At 37.5% G+C, this 17563-nt stretch overlaps 1 protein-coding gene across 1 annotated transcript in view; it reads right to left on the bottom strand.

Annotated features, from left to right (window-relative positions):
• Positions 1-17563, bottom strand: part of PREP (prolyl endopeptidase) — a 176135-nt gene that overhangs the window by 23408 nt on the left and 135164 nt on the right. The window contains exon 11 of the mRNA XM_085306966.1: positions 15648-15751. Within this exon, the coding sequence (XP_085163092.1) occupies positions 15648-15751 (104 nt within the window). The remainder of the gene's footprint in view (positions 1-15647; positions 15752-17563) is intronic.

The following is a 17563-nucleotide window of genomic DNA, read 5'->3' as shown; positions in this document are numbered from 1 at the left end:
AAACAAATACAGGATGTGGCAGTCTTATGAAATTTAACAGTTATTTTCTACTTGAATTTAACAGTTGTTTTCTACTTCTGGGTAATCATGCCTCCCCTCACATATATCTGCTGTGCCTCCATAGCAGCCACCACTGAATTATACACAGAGCTAAAGAAACACAGTATTATGCTCGGTCTTAACACACAGGTACGAGTAAAGCAAGCACAGCTGTGTTACAGTTGATCAAAAGGAATGTCTGAATATCTTCAATTTCTGTAACTATCAAAGAAAGCCTTTAGCAGCTTCTGGAATTAAGTCCTAGAATAAATGTGCAGGCAAAAGCATGCCATATTCACCTACTTGCTTTTTTTTTTCCTTTTTGGAACTACATCTTATATATCCAGTTTCACACAAAACATTTCCCTTGTTAACTATGAAATGAGGATTTTTCATCAGATATATATCAGCTTCCATGTTTTGAAGTTTGGGAATTTGTAGTAAATTATGCCATGTCACTCACATTTTCCCAATTGTGCACCAAATGCTTTGTTAAAGGAAAGGTTCACCATTCGAAAAATTTTACACAAGTACACTAGAAAGAAGACTAGAAAAGTAAACATATGTGAATAGTCCCTGGAGAAAGTTTTTATATCTGGAAGGTGGCATCAGGCTATTCAAATCTGTAATTAGCCACAGAGATAAATGGTGCCTGAGGCTGAACAATGCTATACAGCAACACTTCCCACTGATCCCACTGACAGCTCCTAATAGCTGCCACTCAGCACTTCAGAAAGGCAAGCCCCAAAGAGCCTACCTTCACACCGGCAAGTCGGAAAATCTCTGCACTGGCAGGCAGAGAAAAATCCTCTCCCTCACTTGAGATGTCAGGGCAGACATCCCGCTGATCCCCGCAGAGCCAAGAGCCCTTCCGCGTGCTGCCTTGGACACACTCTTGACACATTCCATTTGACCCTTCATCCATCCATCCATCCAGTATCACCCCGGATATTACACAGACACTGATCTGGGGCTGAAGACTATGTAAGAAGACTAGACAGCATCATAGTAGCATGGAACCAAGCACAAAAGGACAGCAGAAGTCAGTGCCCAATAGCACTGTTCTGGCACCCAGACAACAGCCAGGTATATGAGATGCCCTCACTAACCACTGGGTTTTGTATTCACACACAAACGATGCACCAGAAGTCAGAAGAAGCAACAGAAAATTTTTACTACAATACAGCAGCTCCACAGGATCTGAGGTATTCTTTCTTCAGAGGAGAATCCTCATATATCTTCTTAAAGCATCTTAAATCAGCTTCAAAGTAATCCTGTGCTGGCAGTTATGCTTGCTTAAAACAGAACTGGACAAGGGCCAAAATGAACATTCACACAGGTAAAACCTGGAAAGAACACCTACCACAGACGACTGCAAAAGCATTATGAAAATAACCAAGAAACCTTTTAGAAGAAATTGTTTCACTGCCCACCCACTGGCACAAAAAGCAGCTTCATGCTGACAGAGGCAAAGCGCCAGGAGATGGTCTTTTAGAAGAAATCCCTCGTTAGTAAGTTTATCTGCCTAGCTGCAAGGGACTGCTGGGAGGGATCTCACAGTGTGGTGGGAGGAAGAGGGGAAAGGCAAGAGAAACACACAGCTGAAAGTTCAGAAATCCCGCAGGGCTGGCAAGGCAAAAATTCTTTTTGAATCACACAATTTTCTTCATTAATCAAAAGGTTGCAGTCCCTTTGCATAAAGCCTTAGCAGTAAAATGGATCCATCTAGTCCCCTGAACTCCACTTTTGCAACCGGATAGATATACTTGCTCCTCCCTAAATGTTCATTCTCTGCGCCTTTCCTCATGATCTCAAAGCCTCCTTCAGCAGAACAATTAGCACTTGTCACATAAAGCTATTGCTTTTCTCTCATCGTTTCATTTGAAATGTGTGCACAGCATACATATTGCAGAGATCTAATTTACATTTTCATGTTGTTATTTTTGGTTAAATACACATTATAATCAGCCAAAAAAAAGTCAAAAGGGGCCTATGAAGTTAAGGTCAGTCTCTTGAATTACCTCTGTGCTTATGAATCCAAGAAATATATTAATAAGTAGTTAACATGAGATAACAAAAAAACTGCCTCAATGGAAGTAGTGTATTGTTATAAATACATAAGTAACAGTTGGCTAATGCAATTTCCTTCATTAAATTAGGCTCTACTTCATTGAGGAAACCATTTGTACAGGAGACACTCACTATAATACTGTGTAGGCCTAAGAAAACAGAAAACACTGACCTTTACCTTGCTGAAAGTCAGTTCAGGTTGTAATGATACTCACCATGAGAATAAAGGCACAGAAGCAACTTACCTTGGAGTAAGAAAGGGTAAGAACTAACATTATGCAAGCTACTCCATATTAACTGTTCTTATTTATGGCTTTATGCTCTGGCAGATGCACACATCTAGTTGGACATGCTGAGAAACTGATATATTCACTCACACAGAGTGACCAGCTAACTCGGCTTTATTCCTTCTGAAACCTTAGCTATCTTGCTCAGAACTTGCTCGGTTATCTCAGCATAGCCCCACTTTAATGCTTTTACTAGCCCTGAAATCAAAACTGTGACCCACCCCTCTGCTAGTTTTGTTCCCTAATGCAGAGGCATCTAAATTGTACGAGTGCTCAAATTTCTCTCGTAAATCGGCATCCAAAAATTCTTGCACAGAACAAATTCCATCATGACACTGATGATTAGCAAATGATCCAGTTTGTGTCAAGGCCCCACAGGACCCACAGATTTCACTTATGTTGTCAAGAAGTTTGATTTATGACTTTCAATAGCTGGACAATTTCAGAAAGTCAGAGCATCCTTTCTCTACTATAAAATCGTATCATGTTCATACATGTCAAGTTGCTACCCAGGAACAAAGGTACAATAAATCACTAAACACTTGTGTAAATATTGCACACGGCTAGTACAGTATTAAAAAAAATGGTGATATTCTTCACTTCTACTCTTTGGTTTGAAAAGAAACAGGGATAATCTAATTGGACAATGCGTGTTTCAAAATCGATCCCAGACTGCTTATCCTGTGAATACTTATCCTGATGAGCTTACTGAAACAACATGTCACTTAAAAGCATGTGAAGCACTTTCACTTGAGGCTTCTCACTAAATGATTATAGTGACAAATAATTTAATTTTTGAGATTTGAGCTTGAATTTAAGGTTTCCAACTTGTACCCCTACATGATTTTAAAAAAATTAAAAGCAGCATGGAAAAAAAAAACAAAACAAAAAAATCCTGAAGAATGACAAAGGGTAAACTAAACACCTAAAAAATGGCTGAGATGCTAGATTAGAAGAAATTAGTTCTAAAGATCAGAAACTATTGATTTTAACAGTTGTCTCTTGGTGACCACCTCCTGCTGTGGAGACAGTACTTCAGGCTCATCTATTGTTTTCAGATTTGCAGTGCTCATTAGATGATGAAGAAAAATTGCACAGTGAGTAGCAGGAAGTAGAAAAGAACGATGACTTTTTGTGACCCTGCTGTAACAATACTTAGGGAAAAAAAAATCACACTAAAGCTAGTATAATGCAACCAAGCAAAAATTTCCTGTTATGATCTCATTCCCGGACAGATAACATAACAAGACATTAAAGTATTTCATAACAGGAACACCAAGAAGTGTGTTGATGTGCTCCTGTAGTATTACCTGCTGGAACAGAGCAGGAGAAAAACAAAGAAAAAAGAAGAATGCTGTACTTTAAAGCCGTAAGATTATGGAGAGCTTGCAAGAATCTTTTCTTTCTTGGGCAGTATGTAAACAATATGGTAAAAACAACCAATTTTTAAGTGAACCAAAAACAAGGTGACTGCTAATAATGACACTCAACAATCAACTGTCTAATCATCTAAAAGTCTAGCTTCAAATCAACTTCTGTGAGTTCTAACAGTTTAAGAAGCTAGTAAGTGGAAGGAAATGGCAAGGATATTCCTGATGGCAAAAGATTTCCTGCATCTTGCCTATTAGCCATTAGCGATCATCAGGGTGTACTATTAATTTCAACATTTCAGAAGAAATTTCAGCCAGGTACACTGGCTGAAAAATAAGCAATACTTGTCAGAAATACATTTATCATTTTCCCCCTATCTGTGAGAACAAGAAGCTAGAAATAAGGAAATCATCTATTTCTTGATAATATTCATCTAAACAGCTGAAAAACTAGTTGTTATGAATATTAATGTTACTTCTAGCAGGCTTCCCTTGACCCATAGATTTCCTGGGGGATGCATGAATGACAGAGCAGAAATAATTAATCTAAGGAAAGATGATATTCTATCAGTACCTCTGGGCAGTGCTGATAAAATCAAATCAGCTGCTAAATGAAGATACAAACCACATTATCCTTAATAAAATTGTCCACTGATGAATTTGTACTGGATCATAGGCAGACAAATCCCCAAAGAAAAAAATAATCTAATTGGTGTCTGAACTGTTGTTTCTGGGTGAAAAATGAACTGCTGCCTTCATTCCTTTTCTTTGAAACAAACATTCTCATGAAATGTGCCACGATTTTGTCATTTAAAAAATGTTGTTACTTCTGGTCTTCTACTATTATTGAGGGCAGGTAAGAGAGAAGTTTCCTGAACAAACCCACTCATATGAGTGTTCCAGATACACAAGCTGACAACTGAATCTCTGAAAGCTTACTGAACCATTTTATATTTAATCTGTCCTATCTTTTGACTAATGAATGACAATGTGAGGGAAAAAAAAAATCCCCTGTCTAGATACTGAGTAAAAAGCTTTTAAACTCTCTTACCTGTTATTAAGCACAAATTTCTGCTGTATTTAGTATAAATGGAGACTATGTTGTTGAAAGCCTCTAAGAACACCAACACATTATTAGGAGGTTTGATTAAGCCATTTTGCTATCTGCCAAAAAAAAAAAAAAAAACATGATAAAGCCCTTTGAGAGGTTCTTCACAAACCTCTCATTTCTGTTTACCAAAAATTGTTTTCTCTCAGTACAACTGAACTGCTCATAACATGATGACCATCTTGCTTAATACACATCCTTTTCTAAGGTAAACATGTTCGCAATGAAAGCAAGAGTCATCCCTTCACTTTACAATACATGCTCTCATCCCTTAAAATGCAGAGTCTGCTCCAAGCAGTAGTCATGAAGTCTCATTCAAATTACAGAGGCACTAGGATTACAAAAGACTTAACACTAAGTCTGAAGTTAGCGTAAGGTCTCTGTAACATTTGAAACTGCAATGTTCCTTTAATATTCACCACTCCAAACTCCACTTGCCTATTTCCACTGTGATGATGAACATGAATTAACAAAAACAAACACACAAACAGAAACAAAAAAAACAACAAAAAGATTCCTATCCACCAGGCAGTTTTGGCCTTGGATAACATAAGCAAGTTTATCAGGCTGCTCTATTAGTACGTAGTAATGTAGTTATATAGTAATATATAATAGAATACATATTTGCATTTTTCACTGGTTATAAATATTACTAATTATACTTTGTTTTGATTCCTGTAATTAATGCACAGTTATTAGGATTAATCTTCTAAATATATAAGTTATTGCTCTATCCTGCTTTCAAGCTGTGGCGGGTATGGGCCCTGCTATGGCCTGCATTTGCACAGCCTTCAGCACACTGGTGAATACGGTGCATGACTAAGACTCCAAAGTGCTCTGATAACACAAGTGAACAATGAAGAAACAATTTCTATTTTCTTTTCTCTGTGGGCTGCTGTACCACCTTAAATCTCTTTGTATCAACTATATGTCAAGCCTAGTACAGAACTGCATTAACTAGCTGCTAACTTGTGCGTGTTTAGAGGCATGGAGCCTGCAGCTCTAAAATATAAGCCTCTCAGTTCTGCCAGATCCATTTCTATTCTGAAAACACCCCAGTTCTTTGGTAACCTACAGGTACATCATTCAGAATGAGAGATTCATCTACTATGAAGTGTCTAAACGGAATACGGAACTGTATGGAAACTTAATAGCTAACGGGAAATTCTGCAGAAAAGAGAAGAGAAGGGAATATTTTTTTGAAAGGAGGAAAAAGCAGAAGGTAAAACTACCCGAAAAAATAGAATACAATCCAGTAAGGCCAGAAATACAATGTACTATACTTTGGCAGGTGCAATCACCTACAGAATGCAGAACAGCCATTTAAAAAGTTATCCAGAAAAGTATCTTGGATTTATATATAGTGTATGTCAAACCAAACAAACATCTTGTTAGGGAAAAGGCAAACCCTATATTCGGACATATAAACAGAAGTCTCTCATTTGCAAGACACAAAATAATCCTTTCTGCTTTATTCAACATTTGTAAAGCCTCAGATAGAATGCCGTTCAGTTTTAAACATGGCACATCATGTGGRGCCATCAAAAGAGATGCCAGAGGAAAGACAGAAGAGTGACAGGAGGCCTAGAAAATGCAGTCTACTAGAAAAATCAAATATTATTCTAATGAAAAAACAGGATTGAGGGGATATGCAGTGGCAGGCTCTAAATACGCAGAAATCTGCTGTAACTAGGAAGAAAATTATGTCTTCCATGTCTACGAGGGACAAAAAATAATGGATTTCAACCGTAGCAAGGGAATGTAGATGGGATTTTATAGAGGAATACTCTACCTCCAGCAACAAAAAACAAACAAACAAAGGACCAAAAAAGGTTTTAACAGTAAGCGTGATGAGACATTGGGAAAGACTGCCTATGGAGACTGAAGGGTTTTAAGCACAAGTTAGACCAGATCACATAGGAATGATACAGGCAGACGTGACGTGCCAGAGAGCCCAGGACAAATGAGCACACTCCAGCCTCAGCAGTCCGGATGACCAGCTCTGGGATCTATTTGCATACCCATTTTGCCATCACCTTCCAACCATACTTAGGCACTGCAGCTTCTGCCTTGTCCCAGTTTTTATGACCTTTGGTTATTAGAGCAGCTCTGGCAGACCATCTGTTYCCAGTCACATTACTTGCTAGGCAGTAACAGTTGGCTCCCCTCTTTTTGCATGAAAAGCCAGTATGCTGCCTCTTGGACTGCAGTGAATTAGATGTTGCAATTCTTTTCCCCTATACTTTATATGATTTCAAAAAGATAGGCTTCAAATCAAGAGAAATAGAGAAGGCAAAGTGACTGAAAGAGAACAAATATCTCCCTTCTCCCTGCCTCCAACAATACATAAAATCATAAATCACTTATGAGAGTTTGAAAGTTACCTAGCGAGTTCACATATATGAGAATAAAATCTACAGAAACAACTGGTGAAAACAGATACACTCAAAAATCCAACACTTAACACTGTATTAGTTACACTTCAGAGAGAGACACGTGCAAAAATATTTTAAAACATCCCCATAGATATGTTTATTATGTATGTGTAAACACTTATAAACATCGATTGCTCAAGATCATATTCATAAATAGTATGATCTTCACTAATGCATACCATTGGCAAATCTGCTCTAATTTTAAAACCATCAGGTTTTGACGTCCTGTGGCAATCAGAAATGAACATCTGTGTACATAACTTACTAAACACGAGTCCTCTTCTTTGAAAACCTAATGCTATTAAAACTATTCAACAAACCTATATGATACTGTTACCACAACACTGAAGAAGCCATTGAACTTGCCTTCAGCATTCTGACAAGCCTGGTTGTCTCAGTAGACTGGTAATGACATTTGGGGCATCTTCCTGCTAGTTCAAAGGTTTGAATGTTGGCCACATGAATGATGACAGAGGACTGCAATCATCTAATGTCCTCTTGACAGCTGTGTGGGTATCACACAGAATCACACAGAATGGTTGAGGCTGGAAGAAACCCCTGGAGACCATCTAGTTCAACCCCCCTGCTCACCTACAGCATATTAGACAGGATCATGTCCAGGTGAGTTTTGAATTTCTCCAGAGAAGGAGATTCCACAACCTCTTTGGGAAGACATCAACCAACACCTCTCTGGGTAACACCAATGATTGTGGTCCCAGGGAGATGTGTCCTCAATACAGCATTATCATCCCAATTTCATACCCTCCTGGGTAGGCTCAACTAGGCAAAGTAATAGGTGGGCAAGATGGACGGAAAAATCTCCAGACTTACAGAAAAGTGCTCCTGTTCTAAACAATGCTYGCACGCAATCACAGTTTGACATTTAGACTCAACAAAGCGTTAGGGAAAAGAAAAGTGGTAGTTATCACTTCTTTCTTTCAGCAGAGTCCTTAGTCTTTCATGCAGTCCTTAGTCTGGTGAAACTTTCCAATTTTTATGACTGCTTTGCCTGAGCAAGAACTCAACAACCATGGAGAAGCTACAGAGCAGAGTTTTTGTGGAAGCATTCTGTGTTTGATCTTCCATCATTTATGAAATGTGTAATCATTTATGTGGTTCAATCTGCACCACATAAGATACACAAATACCATAGTGATCAAAAAAATAGTGTTTTGTCAGCATTTTATTAAGAGAAATTGGTGAGAGGTGGAGGGGTGGATTTTTATTGACGTTAAACTTTTATCAGCTGCTACCTGTGTAAAAGACTTCAGTAACTGTCTTGATTAACATTTTTCAGACCACTTCTGAAGACTCAACCCTTAGGATCAGCAAAAAGAGGAGTAGCAAAACACTGTCACTAAAACAGTGAATGGGATCAAAATATATCCCAAATGGAACACTTTATCAATACATAACCATGGAAAAATCACAATCTGAATGTTTCTCCTCTTGTAAAATGAAGTTAACAATACTCACTGCCTTTGAGAAATAACACTGTCAGGCTTAGACAAAAGAGAGAGTAGAAGTTGAAAGAATATTCCCACTGAGAATCATTAAATGGAAGTTTTACTTATCTTGTGAGTAAGAGAGTTAATTAAAATAGTAATGTGTTCACAGTTAATTACTGGAGGTGAGATCAATTACAGAAGTGTATATGAAAGCTGCAGAAAATAAGGGAAGGGAAATTATCTTCAGCGATTTTAGAAAGAGGAAAAAGAACTAACATTTTCACTACAACAACATATTCATTTTAATGTGTATCAGCAAAGAACCTACTGAGATACCTGAAGATTTAAACACACATACTCATTTAAAGTATTTACATGAATGAAGTCCTTAAAATTCTCTCCTGATGGCAAAATGTATTTAGCCATTTGTTGTAAAAATCAAAACTATTTCTATTCACCAGTGATGATGCAATCATTTAAGATCTATGAGGCTGTAAAATAATCTTTTAAGTTTCCATTACAATTGTGCAAGCTCTTATGGTATAACTCCTATGCACGAAAGTATTCTCTACATCAGGTTCAGTGGGTTACAGCTCTTTTTTAATCCACATTATTTCAGCTTGTGTTTTAAGAAATTCTAAGAAAGAAATGGAGCACAGAATGCAGCTTGGGATTAMGTATAGCATCTCTATTCATTAGAAGAGTGGAAAATAAACCGCTGCTAGTTTAGACAAAAGTTCTAATGAGTAGGCAATAAAAAGAATATTTCACAATGGGTTTTAGTTCAACTACTAGCAATCACTTTTCCAGCAGACATAAAACAAACGAACATTTTTATAACATCTTGAGTAAGAAGGTTCTACAGACCCTCTGTAGTATCTGAATACGTTCTTCAATTCCCAGCAGATGTTGTAGAAAAAGAAACAATCCAATAATTAAAACATTGGAACCAGTGAATCTCAAAGCCCATACAGTGATCCAGATGAACACAGATTGGTATTTTAACATTAGTACCAGACATTGTGTGGTCCAGTATTGTGCTAATTCTTCCTAAAAGCTGTTCTTTGCTTCTCCATCTCAAACCACAATCTCATTGTTCAGTGTTCTGCTGAACAAAAGTTCCCAACATCCTGAACTGTGCAGTGATCCTCTATGGTATGTAAGAAGGGGATAAAGCAACAACTACCCTAGACATTTAGACCTTAAAAGAGGATTTGAACTGGATCACTAAAGAGAGCACTATCACTTTAACCTTTTACCTGGAACACAGAGATCTGGCTACTATTCCAGACAACTGGGGAGTATCACATCTGCCAAAACTATTGTGAATTATCTGAAGTACATTACATTGGGCTGCTTAAAATTAAAGGAGGTAGAACCCATTGCTACTACTTTGCTTAGGAATAAGGATTTCAAAGTGCAAGAGTGTGTAAGGTCATTGTAGGGAATTTTTCATTTGTTCAGAGATACTYTTGTAGGTGTACAGTCTTTCATACTGACACTTTCCCTCTTAAAACGAAGTGTATTGTCGCTGTAAATATATATCATTTCTAATACACAGTCTCTTGGTTTTAAAGAAATATAGGGCCTTAAAACTAGGGGACCCCATTTGCATTTAGTATTTTTCCACTGATCCGCAACTAGAAAAGGTAATGGCAGATTAAAGTAGTATTTGCACCAATTGTTTTAGGAGTKTAAGAAGCTAAAATCATATAGGCATAAAACCAGTAGTACCACAGTTGTTGATATTATTTTGCCGATGTCCTCCAGATTATGACAGTCTTCTTGGTGCCAGAAACACCATCGTTGTTAAAACACTGGCAGAGATCAGAGGTGAAGACTCTGGTGTTCTCCCTGGAAGCTGTGATGGAAACTGAAGCAGCTAAAAGGTCTGATTTCCCCTGGAAGAGGGCAGTTGTCTGCCACACTGTGGTAAGCACTAGAATTGATAAGTTTCTTCATATTTGCTCCCTTTCCCCCAGTATATCTTATTTTTCTTCCTCACCGCAACACAAAACCACAATGAAATAAGATGAAGAAAATAGAAACAACAATAAGCAACTTGTTTCACCCAAGTATTAATTCTACCCTCTCTATCCCACTAGATCGATGCAGAATTCAAAATAGTATTAGAAGCAAGAAAGTTCAACTCCTCAAAAGTCAACTCCCTTTTGGCTGTGTTTGATTCTCAGAAGAGGAAGAAAAGGATGCCAAAACAACTTCTGCCTTAGGAAAAGGAAAAAACTGTCTCTGAACAGAATGAATGTAAAAAGTAAAAGCCTTTCTTCTATGATATTGAGAATGTTTTTTCTAAACTGAAATAATTGAGGTACTGAAATTCTCCCCAAACTTCAGTAACTTACATACATTTAGTTAAGGGAAAGAAGTAAGATCATCTCTATATCCACACTGAATAAACAGTGATAAAGTCAAGTTTTGGCAGGTCCAACTTGCTACAACTTCCACAGGATACCAATTTTCCATGCTGCTCTCTATTTTATTTTATTTCAACGAGTGAATTTCAGGCTCATTAAATGGCACACTAATAGCAATAGCAAGATCCAGCAATAGTGTGGGCAGGTGCTGTGCACAAGCTTCTCCCACAGCTCTGCCAATCAATCTCAAGCCTGACTCATCTTTCCTTGGTGTTGTATTTTCCTGAAACACAGATTAACAATTGTGCCAAACTCTATAGTGTAAAATTCTGTTAGGGATTAGAATGACTGTAGGCTAATTTTCCCTTATTAATGACTCATAATACAAAATCAGTGCTGTAAGAGGTTGAGGATGGGGGTGAAAGGTTGAACAATAAAATAATAAATTACATATGAAAATTACTTCCCCTATAAATATTTTTTTCCAAAAGAAAGAGGAGGCAATTAATACCAGGCCTAAGAAAACAAGTATCTTTTTTAACACTTGTCCTTCTTTCATCTCTGTGACAGTATCTAAACCAGCAACTGCTTTTAAATTGAACTAAGTCGTGCCATGAATTTTACAGTTCTTTTGCAAGAACTAACCCCAAGTGCATCTGCCAATAGCTACACCTATTTTTGGTTCATCTCAAACTATTTTAAGGACAGTACTGGAAGGTATTCAAAGAATGGCAAAAGCAGCCAAACAACATTTTAATTGTAGCAATTTCAATGCTGCAATCCTGCATACCAGCATAAAAGTAGGTGAGTTCTGAGCCAGGACAGAAGTCTGTTTATCTATGATTAAGTGCCACTGTGAGGTGCAAATATGGAGAGGCATGTAAGAGCTTAGTTGGCAAGTTTATAAAGATAAAATAAAGGCTTTTTATTTAAAGTAGCAGTTGAGTTATTTATGCATTGATCACCTGGTGGAAAGTCTTGTTTATAGTTTCCTACAACTGGATTTTTTTCTGTAGAAAAAATCATGGATTTAGGCTACTTTCTGATAAAGTCTGCCATTGTAAAGGAAGAAAGTGTGCAGAGAAACAAAGCCAAATCTAAGAAAGCATTTTGTATCAAGAAGTTATTAACGCACTTTAATATATCATTTAGTAAAAGTAGCCATGATAAATTCTTGATGCGTGGCAAGCATTTTAAACGGTCTTGATTTTTCATGAAGGTCACATTGACAGTTTTTTTTTAAGGTAAGGGCAGAGGCACAAACTACTGCACAGTAAGTTAGGCTGTGAACTTGCAGTGTGTCAGGTAGTCAAAGCCAACAACCTACGGGCATGCTCTTACCCTAATGTAAATGTCAGGCACTTTGAAAAAGCTCACTCTTCAGTGCAAAATGGGTTGGCTATTTGTTCTTACTTTACCAAAGGGTAAGAACATACTCTCAGGTACTATAAATTTATATACTGCAGTAAAACTTATCACTGGTCCATATTTACACAGCAAGGAGTCTCCAGAATGCTTTAAATTGGATCCAAAAGAGCAAAAAACAGGCACTGTGGCATTTTCCAATTGTCACTACTTAAGCTTCATATACACATGATACCTCATACTTCAGTTCAAGTCCTCTCAGCTATGTTCAAAGACTGCTAGAGAACAACAACTCATTAAAATTTCATATATGCYATTCAGGCAAAGCTTGGAAGACTGTCAGGCTTAATGTATATTTTTTCAACTATATGAGAACAAAGGAAGACCCCGGAGGTGGGGGGCTGGAGGGGGTGTGCCTTTCATTAAGGACATTGATCCGAACAGAGGCAACAACATTTCTCTTTATCATTTAGTAATTCTAAAGGAAATTAAAATCATGAAATAAATTCCACAGTGTTATTTATTCTCTTGTAGCTAACAGTCTGCCTGTCCTCAATATTTTTCCTGTGTTCTTAATTTTGAGTTTCTTTTACGATTGCCTGAAATGGTTATGTAAGTTTTGAAATGGCTATGCAAGGCTATCATCTCGGTTGACAGACATGCATAAATTGCTTTCATGAACTGCTACCTCCCTTTCCCTTGAAGGGTAAGATTAGCTTTAGCAGAAGCATCAGCCTTTGTCCACGTGGGATGCCACAAATGCTAGTGAGGACGGGAGTCAGCATCAGCAGGCTACTACCTGGCAGGTTACTATSGAGGTGACCAGGCAGTCGCAGGCCTGGCTTTAGCAACCAATCTCTTTCACAGCTCAGTGGAAACTGAGCAGTGGAAACTGCTCCATGGACCAGAATGATACGGGAAACTAATTTCCAAGAGGATTCCACACTGAGATAATTTGTGATAAAAGCAATGGGCAAAGACTCTCAGTTTTTGGATGATCCAAGGCAAAAACAAATGGGTAGCAATCCAAGAGTGCTCTTTATGAACACAGATCCCAGGATAACTACACCAGTCACATTTCCCTAAAGCTGGCACAGAGCTGGAGGGAATAAGGGGAAAGTCATAAAGCAGTTATATTGACTTCCACTCCATTACAACCCAGGGTGAAGCTCTGTCAGTAATTCAAGAGAATGAATGCTTCCATGCATGGGTATAGCACAGTGTGCTTCCTCCTTGAAATTATTTGTATTACTGTTCCACTTTGCATTAATTTAGCAGGTAACTGATATAAATGTAAAATAATATGGTAATTATCCAGACAGATATTTCATAAAAATTATGATTTACTAGAAAAATGCATTTTTCTCTAAGTTATGGCAACCTCTTTTAAACTCTTTTGAATTACATAGGTATTTGTGTTCCATCACTATCCCTCTGAACTTGATAGCAGCATTATAATCATATTATGTTATTTCATAAAAAGAATGCTTTTTTCTTTCTCTTTTTCACCTCATTATCCTCTAAAGTTATCCTGTGGAAGTCCCTGCAATAAATTTGAGTGAGGCAGTAACAACACAATCTCTGTGAGAATATTTTTAGCAAACTGTCCCCTACATAATTCATCTTACTGTCTGCAGATGCAGTGACAAACAGATGAGGCTGTTTACAMCAACGCTGTGCACAGAGACAGTATCTTCTTTTTGCTTTTACAGAACCTATATCCTGTGTATATGCCAGATGCTAAATTTAAATTAAGAGAAACCCCATCTTTCCTTTAAAGACYCCAAGTCATGGTGTTACCATGCTTAACTATCCTTTCTCCTACATGATTTCATCTTGTTTAAAGGCTATGCTTACTTAAGTTCCATTTCTAGGCAACTAGATTTTGTTATACCTTGGTCTATAGAAAAAGAAAATCTTCTATACCACCTTTACTCTTATTCTAGAGATGAAAATACTATATTTAATCAATATCAATCAATAATCAAATCAACCTCGTTTTTTTTTCTATAAATTGGAGGGATTAAATATGTTAAGCCTCACAGTACAATGGCTGATTTTTCAGACCTCTAATTATTTCAAGAAAATTCTATTAACTCTCTCTCAATGTTCCATATTTTCTTTGAAGTCCAGAACAGGGTGCAGTATCCTAACAAAGCTTTGGTAAGCCCCTGATAAGTGGCAAAATCTACTTCTTATGTATATTTTGCACAATCCTTTTAGCTATGATATTGGTGATTGTGTCAAAGCTGTTGTCTGCAAATGTCTCCTCTTAGTCTTCCCCATGCTGAGTTCTGACAGAGTCAGTTTGTAGTCCATCTATGTCTATCATTTTAAGTCTACTTGTGCAAACTTCTAAATCAAGATGTCTTTGTCACATCAAGGCAAAAATAGCCTTTTAGAAAATCTGAGCCTCTGCTGGTTTTCTAAAGCAACCATGCAATCTTGCCGTCTCAAGAGGTAGCAGGTATATTTGACAAGACCTGCTTTTCATGAAACCACACCACAGAGGATAAATATTTTTTTCTTTTATTTTTTTATTCAAGGAGTCTCAAATCAATCATCCAAACCTTAAGAGACAATTACATCAGAACAGTAATGCAGTTCAAAACTACTATTCATTAAGTACTACATCAGTATCCCTGGGATCTCATCCCTGTGGTACTTGGTATTGCACAAGCAGAACAGTAGCAGATCAATAAAATGAAATGACTTGTGCTGAGGATCCTAGTGCCCTGTCCAAAATGGTTTAAACATCTAATATTCTCTATTTTTCCATTGCTTCTTCAGCCTTGCCCTACTACACACTTGCCTAGTGGAGCCGTGGCAAGTTGCCCTGATGGAACTAATGCATTACCATATGGAAAAGCAGCAACTTGACGTTAATCCAGTAAAGACAAAGACTATCACAGCATGGGAAAAAATTAGAAAGCAAAACAGTTGCAAAGCCTCATAAGAAGATGGAGGATTGAACCTGCTGGCTATCTCCCAATCTCTAACAAAAATTGGTAGAATTCCTTCAGAGCTTTACACTCCCTGCTAAGGACCTCAACCCAGCAGCTAATCAAGAAATTCCCACCATTAGCCAAGTGCAGTTTTATTAACCTCTTGTGTAAGTGAATAAGTAAGACAAAAATTTATATTTATTACCTGAATTGTCTGGTAAACAGAAGGATCAAACCCTTTCACAGTCACCTCCCGGAAAACTCTTGGCTCCAATTCCTCTTTGGTCAGATCACAGTGATATATAATACCTAAATGAGAGAGCAAGTTTGTCAACTTAGTGTACGTGCATTATTAAAAGGACACTGGGTTAGACACTGTGATGGAAGAATGAATGGCAAAGGTAACTCAGCAGGATTAAAAACAGTTGCTCCTGGTAAATTCTTTCAGTTAACACAGGTTACCTATATGGCTGAACAGAATTTGGTCTTGTATGATTTATTTTACATCTCGATCCTGCAAATCTGAAAGCAGTGTCACTTGTTTGAGTTAGCCTTATTTTTTTTTCAAAGGACTGCACACGTGAGAAAATTCATGTGTATAAATAGTTTAAACTCATAGGCTTTACTTTTTTTTTCCTCAGGTTTCAAGAGAGACAGAACAGCAAAGAAAGTAGCAGTCTAGATACTATGCACTTGTACAATTGCCCAAGAAGAATTAATTAGCCAAACAGAATTTTTCTTTTAGACTATAGTCTTCTTTCCTGTAATTCAATCCTGGTAACACTTCAGTATGTGCCTTATAGTTTCCTTGAGGAAAGAAGCTGTAATTATCACTGTATTTGCAGACCCGTTAAAATATCACAAAATACACATTCACAGATATAGTAGAGCTAAAACTATAATTTGTAAAACTAATCAGTATTAATTAATCTTTGTTTTTCTGCTTCAAACATACACGAAACATACCTGATACAAACAGATTACCTTACTAAATCACTTTTATGGACTGTGCAAAATCAAAGATACAGATTGGCAAGGGAACACAAGATGAAAACCAATGCTCCTAATAACTGCTAAAAGCCTTTTCCATAATGGTGAATTAATGGAGGAATAAAAGCAGGACTACTCTAATCTGCTGGGAATTTTTTCCCTTTATTATATTTGTCACATAAAGCGAATAGCAAACCTAACACAGGATGACAAGTACAAACAAGTATTAAAGCAGTGTCTCCCTAGAAGATTAGCATCCAGAAAGTGATGTGAAAGCAGAGACTAAAACACTGCACGAAGTCTCAGGCAGTGCAGTTATTTTACATATGTATGGCCACCAAAGCTTTCGTGAACATTACACACAAAGCAGGCAGAACACCTTCACAGCAGGAAAGCCCACAGTTAAACACAAGCACAGTCATGGACTGCATTTGAGGAGCTGAGCAACATAACCTTTCAGTAACGTCAAACTGAACCCCTTGTGCTGCATCTCCTTTTTTGCTATTTTTTTTTAACTATATGGCACTTCATACCCAGAACTATAGTAATGTTAGGACCTGCACCCTTTTGCTGGGTGCTAAATAAATGCAATACTCCAGAGTGCTCACCTAGGTGGCTGGTAGGAGTGGCCAGTGGGAATGGCCATGTTTCAGAGGATACCAAAAATAATTYTTATGGCATCGAAGTCTAAGGTTTTGTAAGCGCTTTATTCATTATTTCACATATATTTTACTATCAGTATTATTACAAGTATTAAAGACTAATACGTTACATCTATTTCTGTTTCTCAGGAAAAAATACCGCAATTTAATACACGTGCAAATTATACTGTACTATGACAGCAATGTAGGGAGATTTAGTCTAATCAAGGATCACCCTGGCAGCTTTTGTCTCATTATTCTGATATGGCAGATAGAAGGTTCATACACCTTAAAAAATATCCACATACCTACCTAAAAAAAATATCTCTCTGGTCAGCTGCCCTCATTCTTTCCTTGTTCCCATACTTTCTACCTTATTTTCTTCCCTTCCTTTTTCTTCTAGATCCCAGGCCCTTTTGTCCCCTATTAACGCAGCTATGCCATAGTGAGCTCTCAGTAGATGTTAAGCATATGGAGGGAAAGGGGAAAA

The sequence above is a fragment of the Rhea americana genome, unplaced genomic scaffold, assembly GCF_003343005.1.
Source record: "Rhea americana isolate MKP2758 unplaced genomic scaffold, rheAme1 scaffold_25, whole genome shotgun sequence".
NCBI classification, from domain to species: Eukaryota; Metazoa; Chordata; class Aves; order Rheiformes; family Rheidae; genus Rhea; species Rhea americana.
The sequence above is the reverse complement of the archived record's forward strand: the minus strand, read 5'-3'. Positions and strand labels throughout refer to the sequence as shown.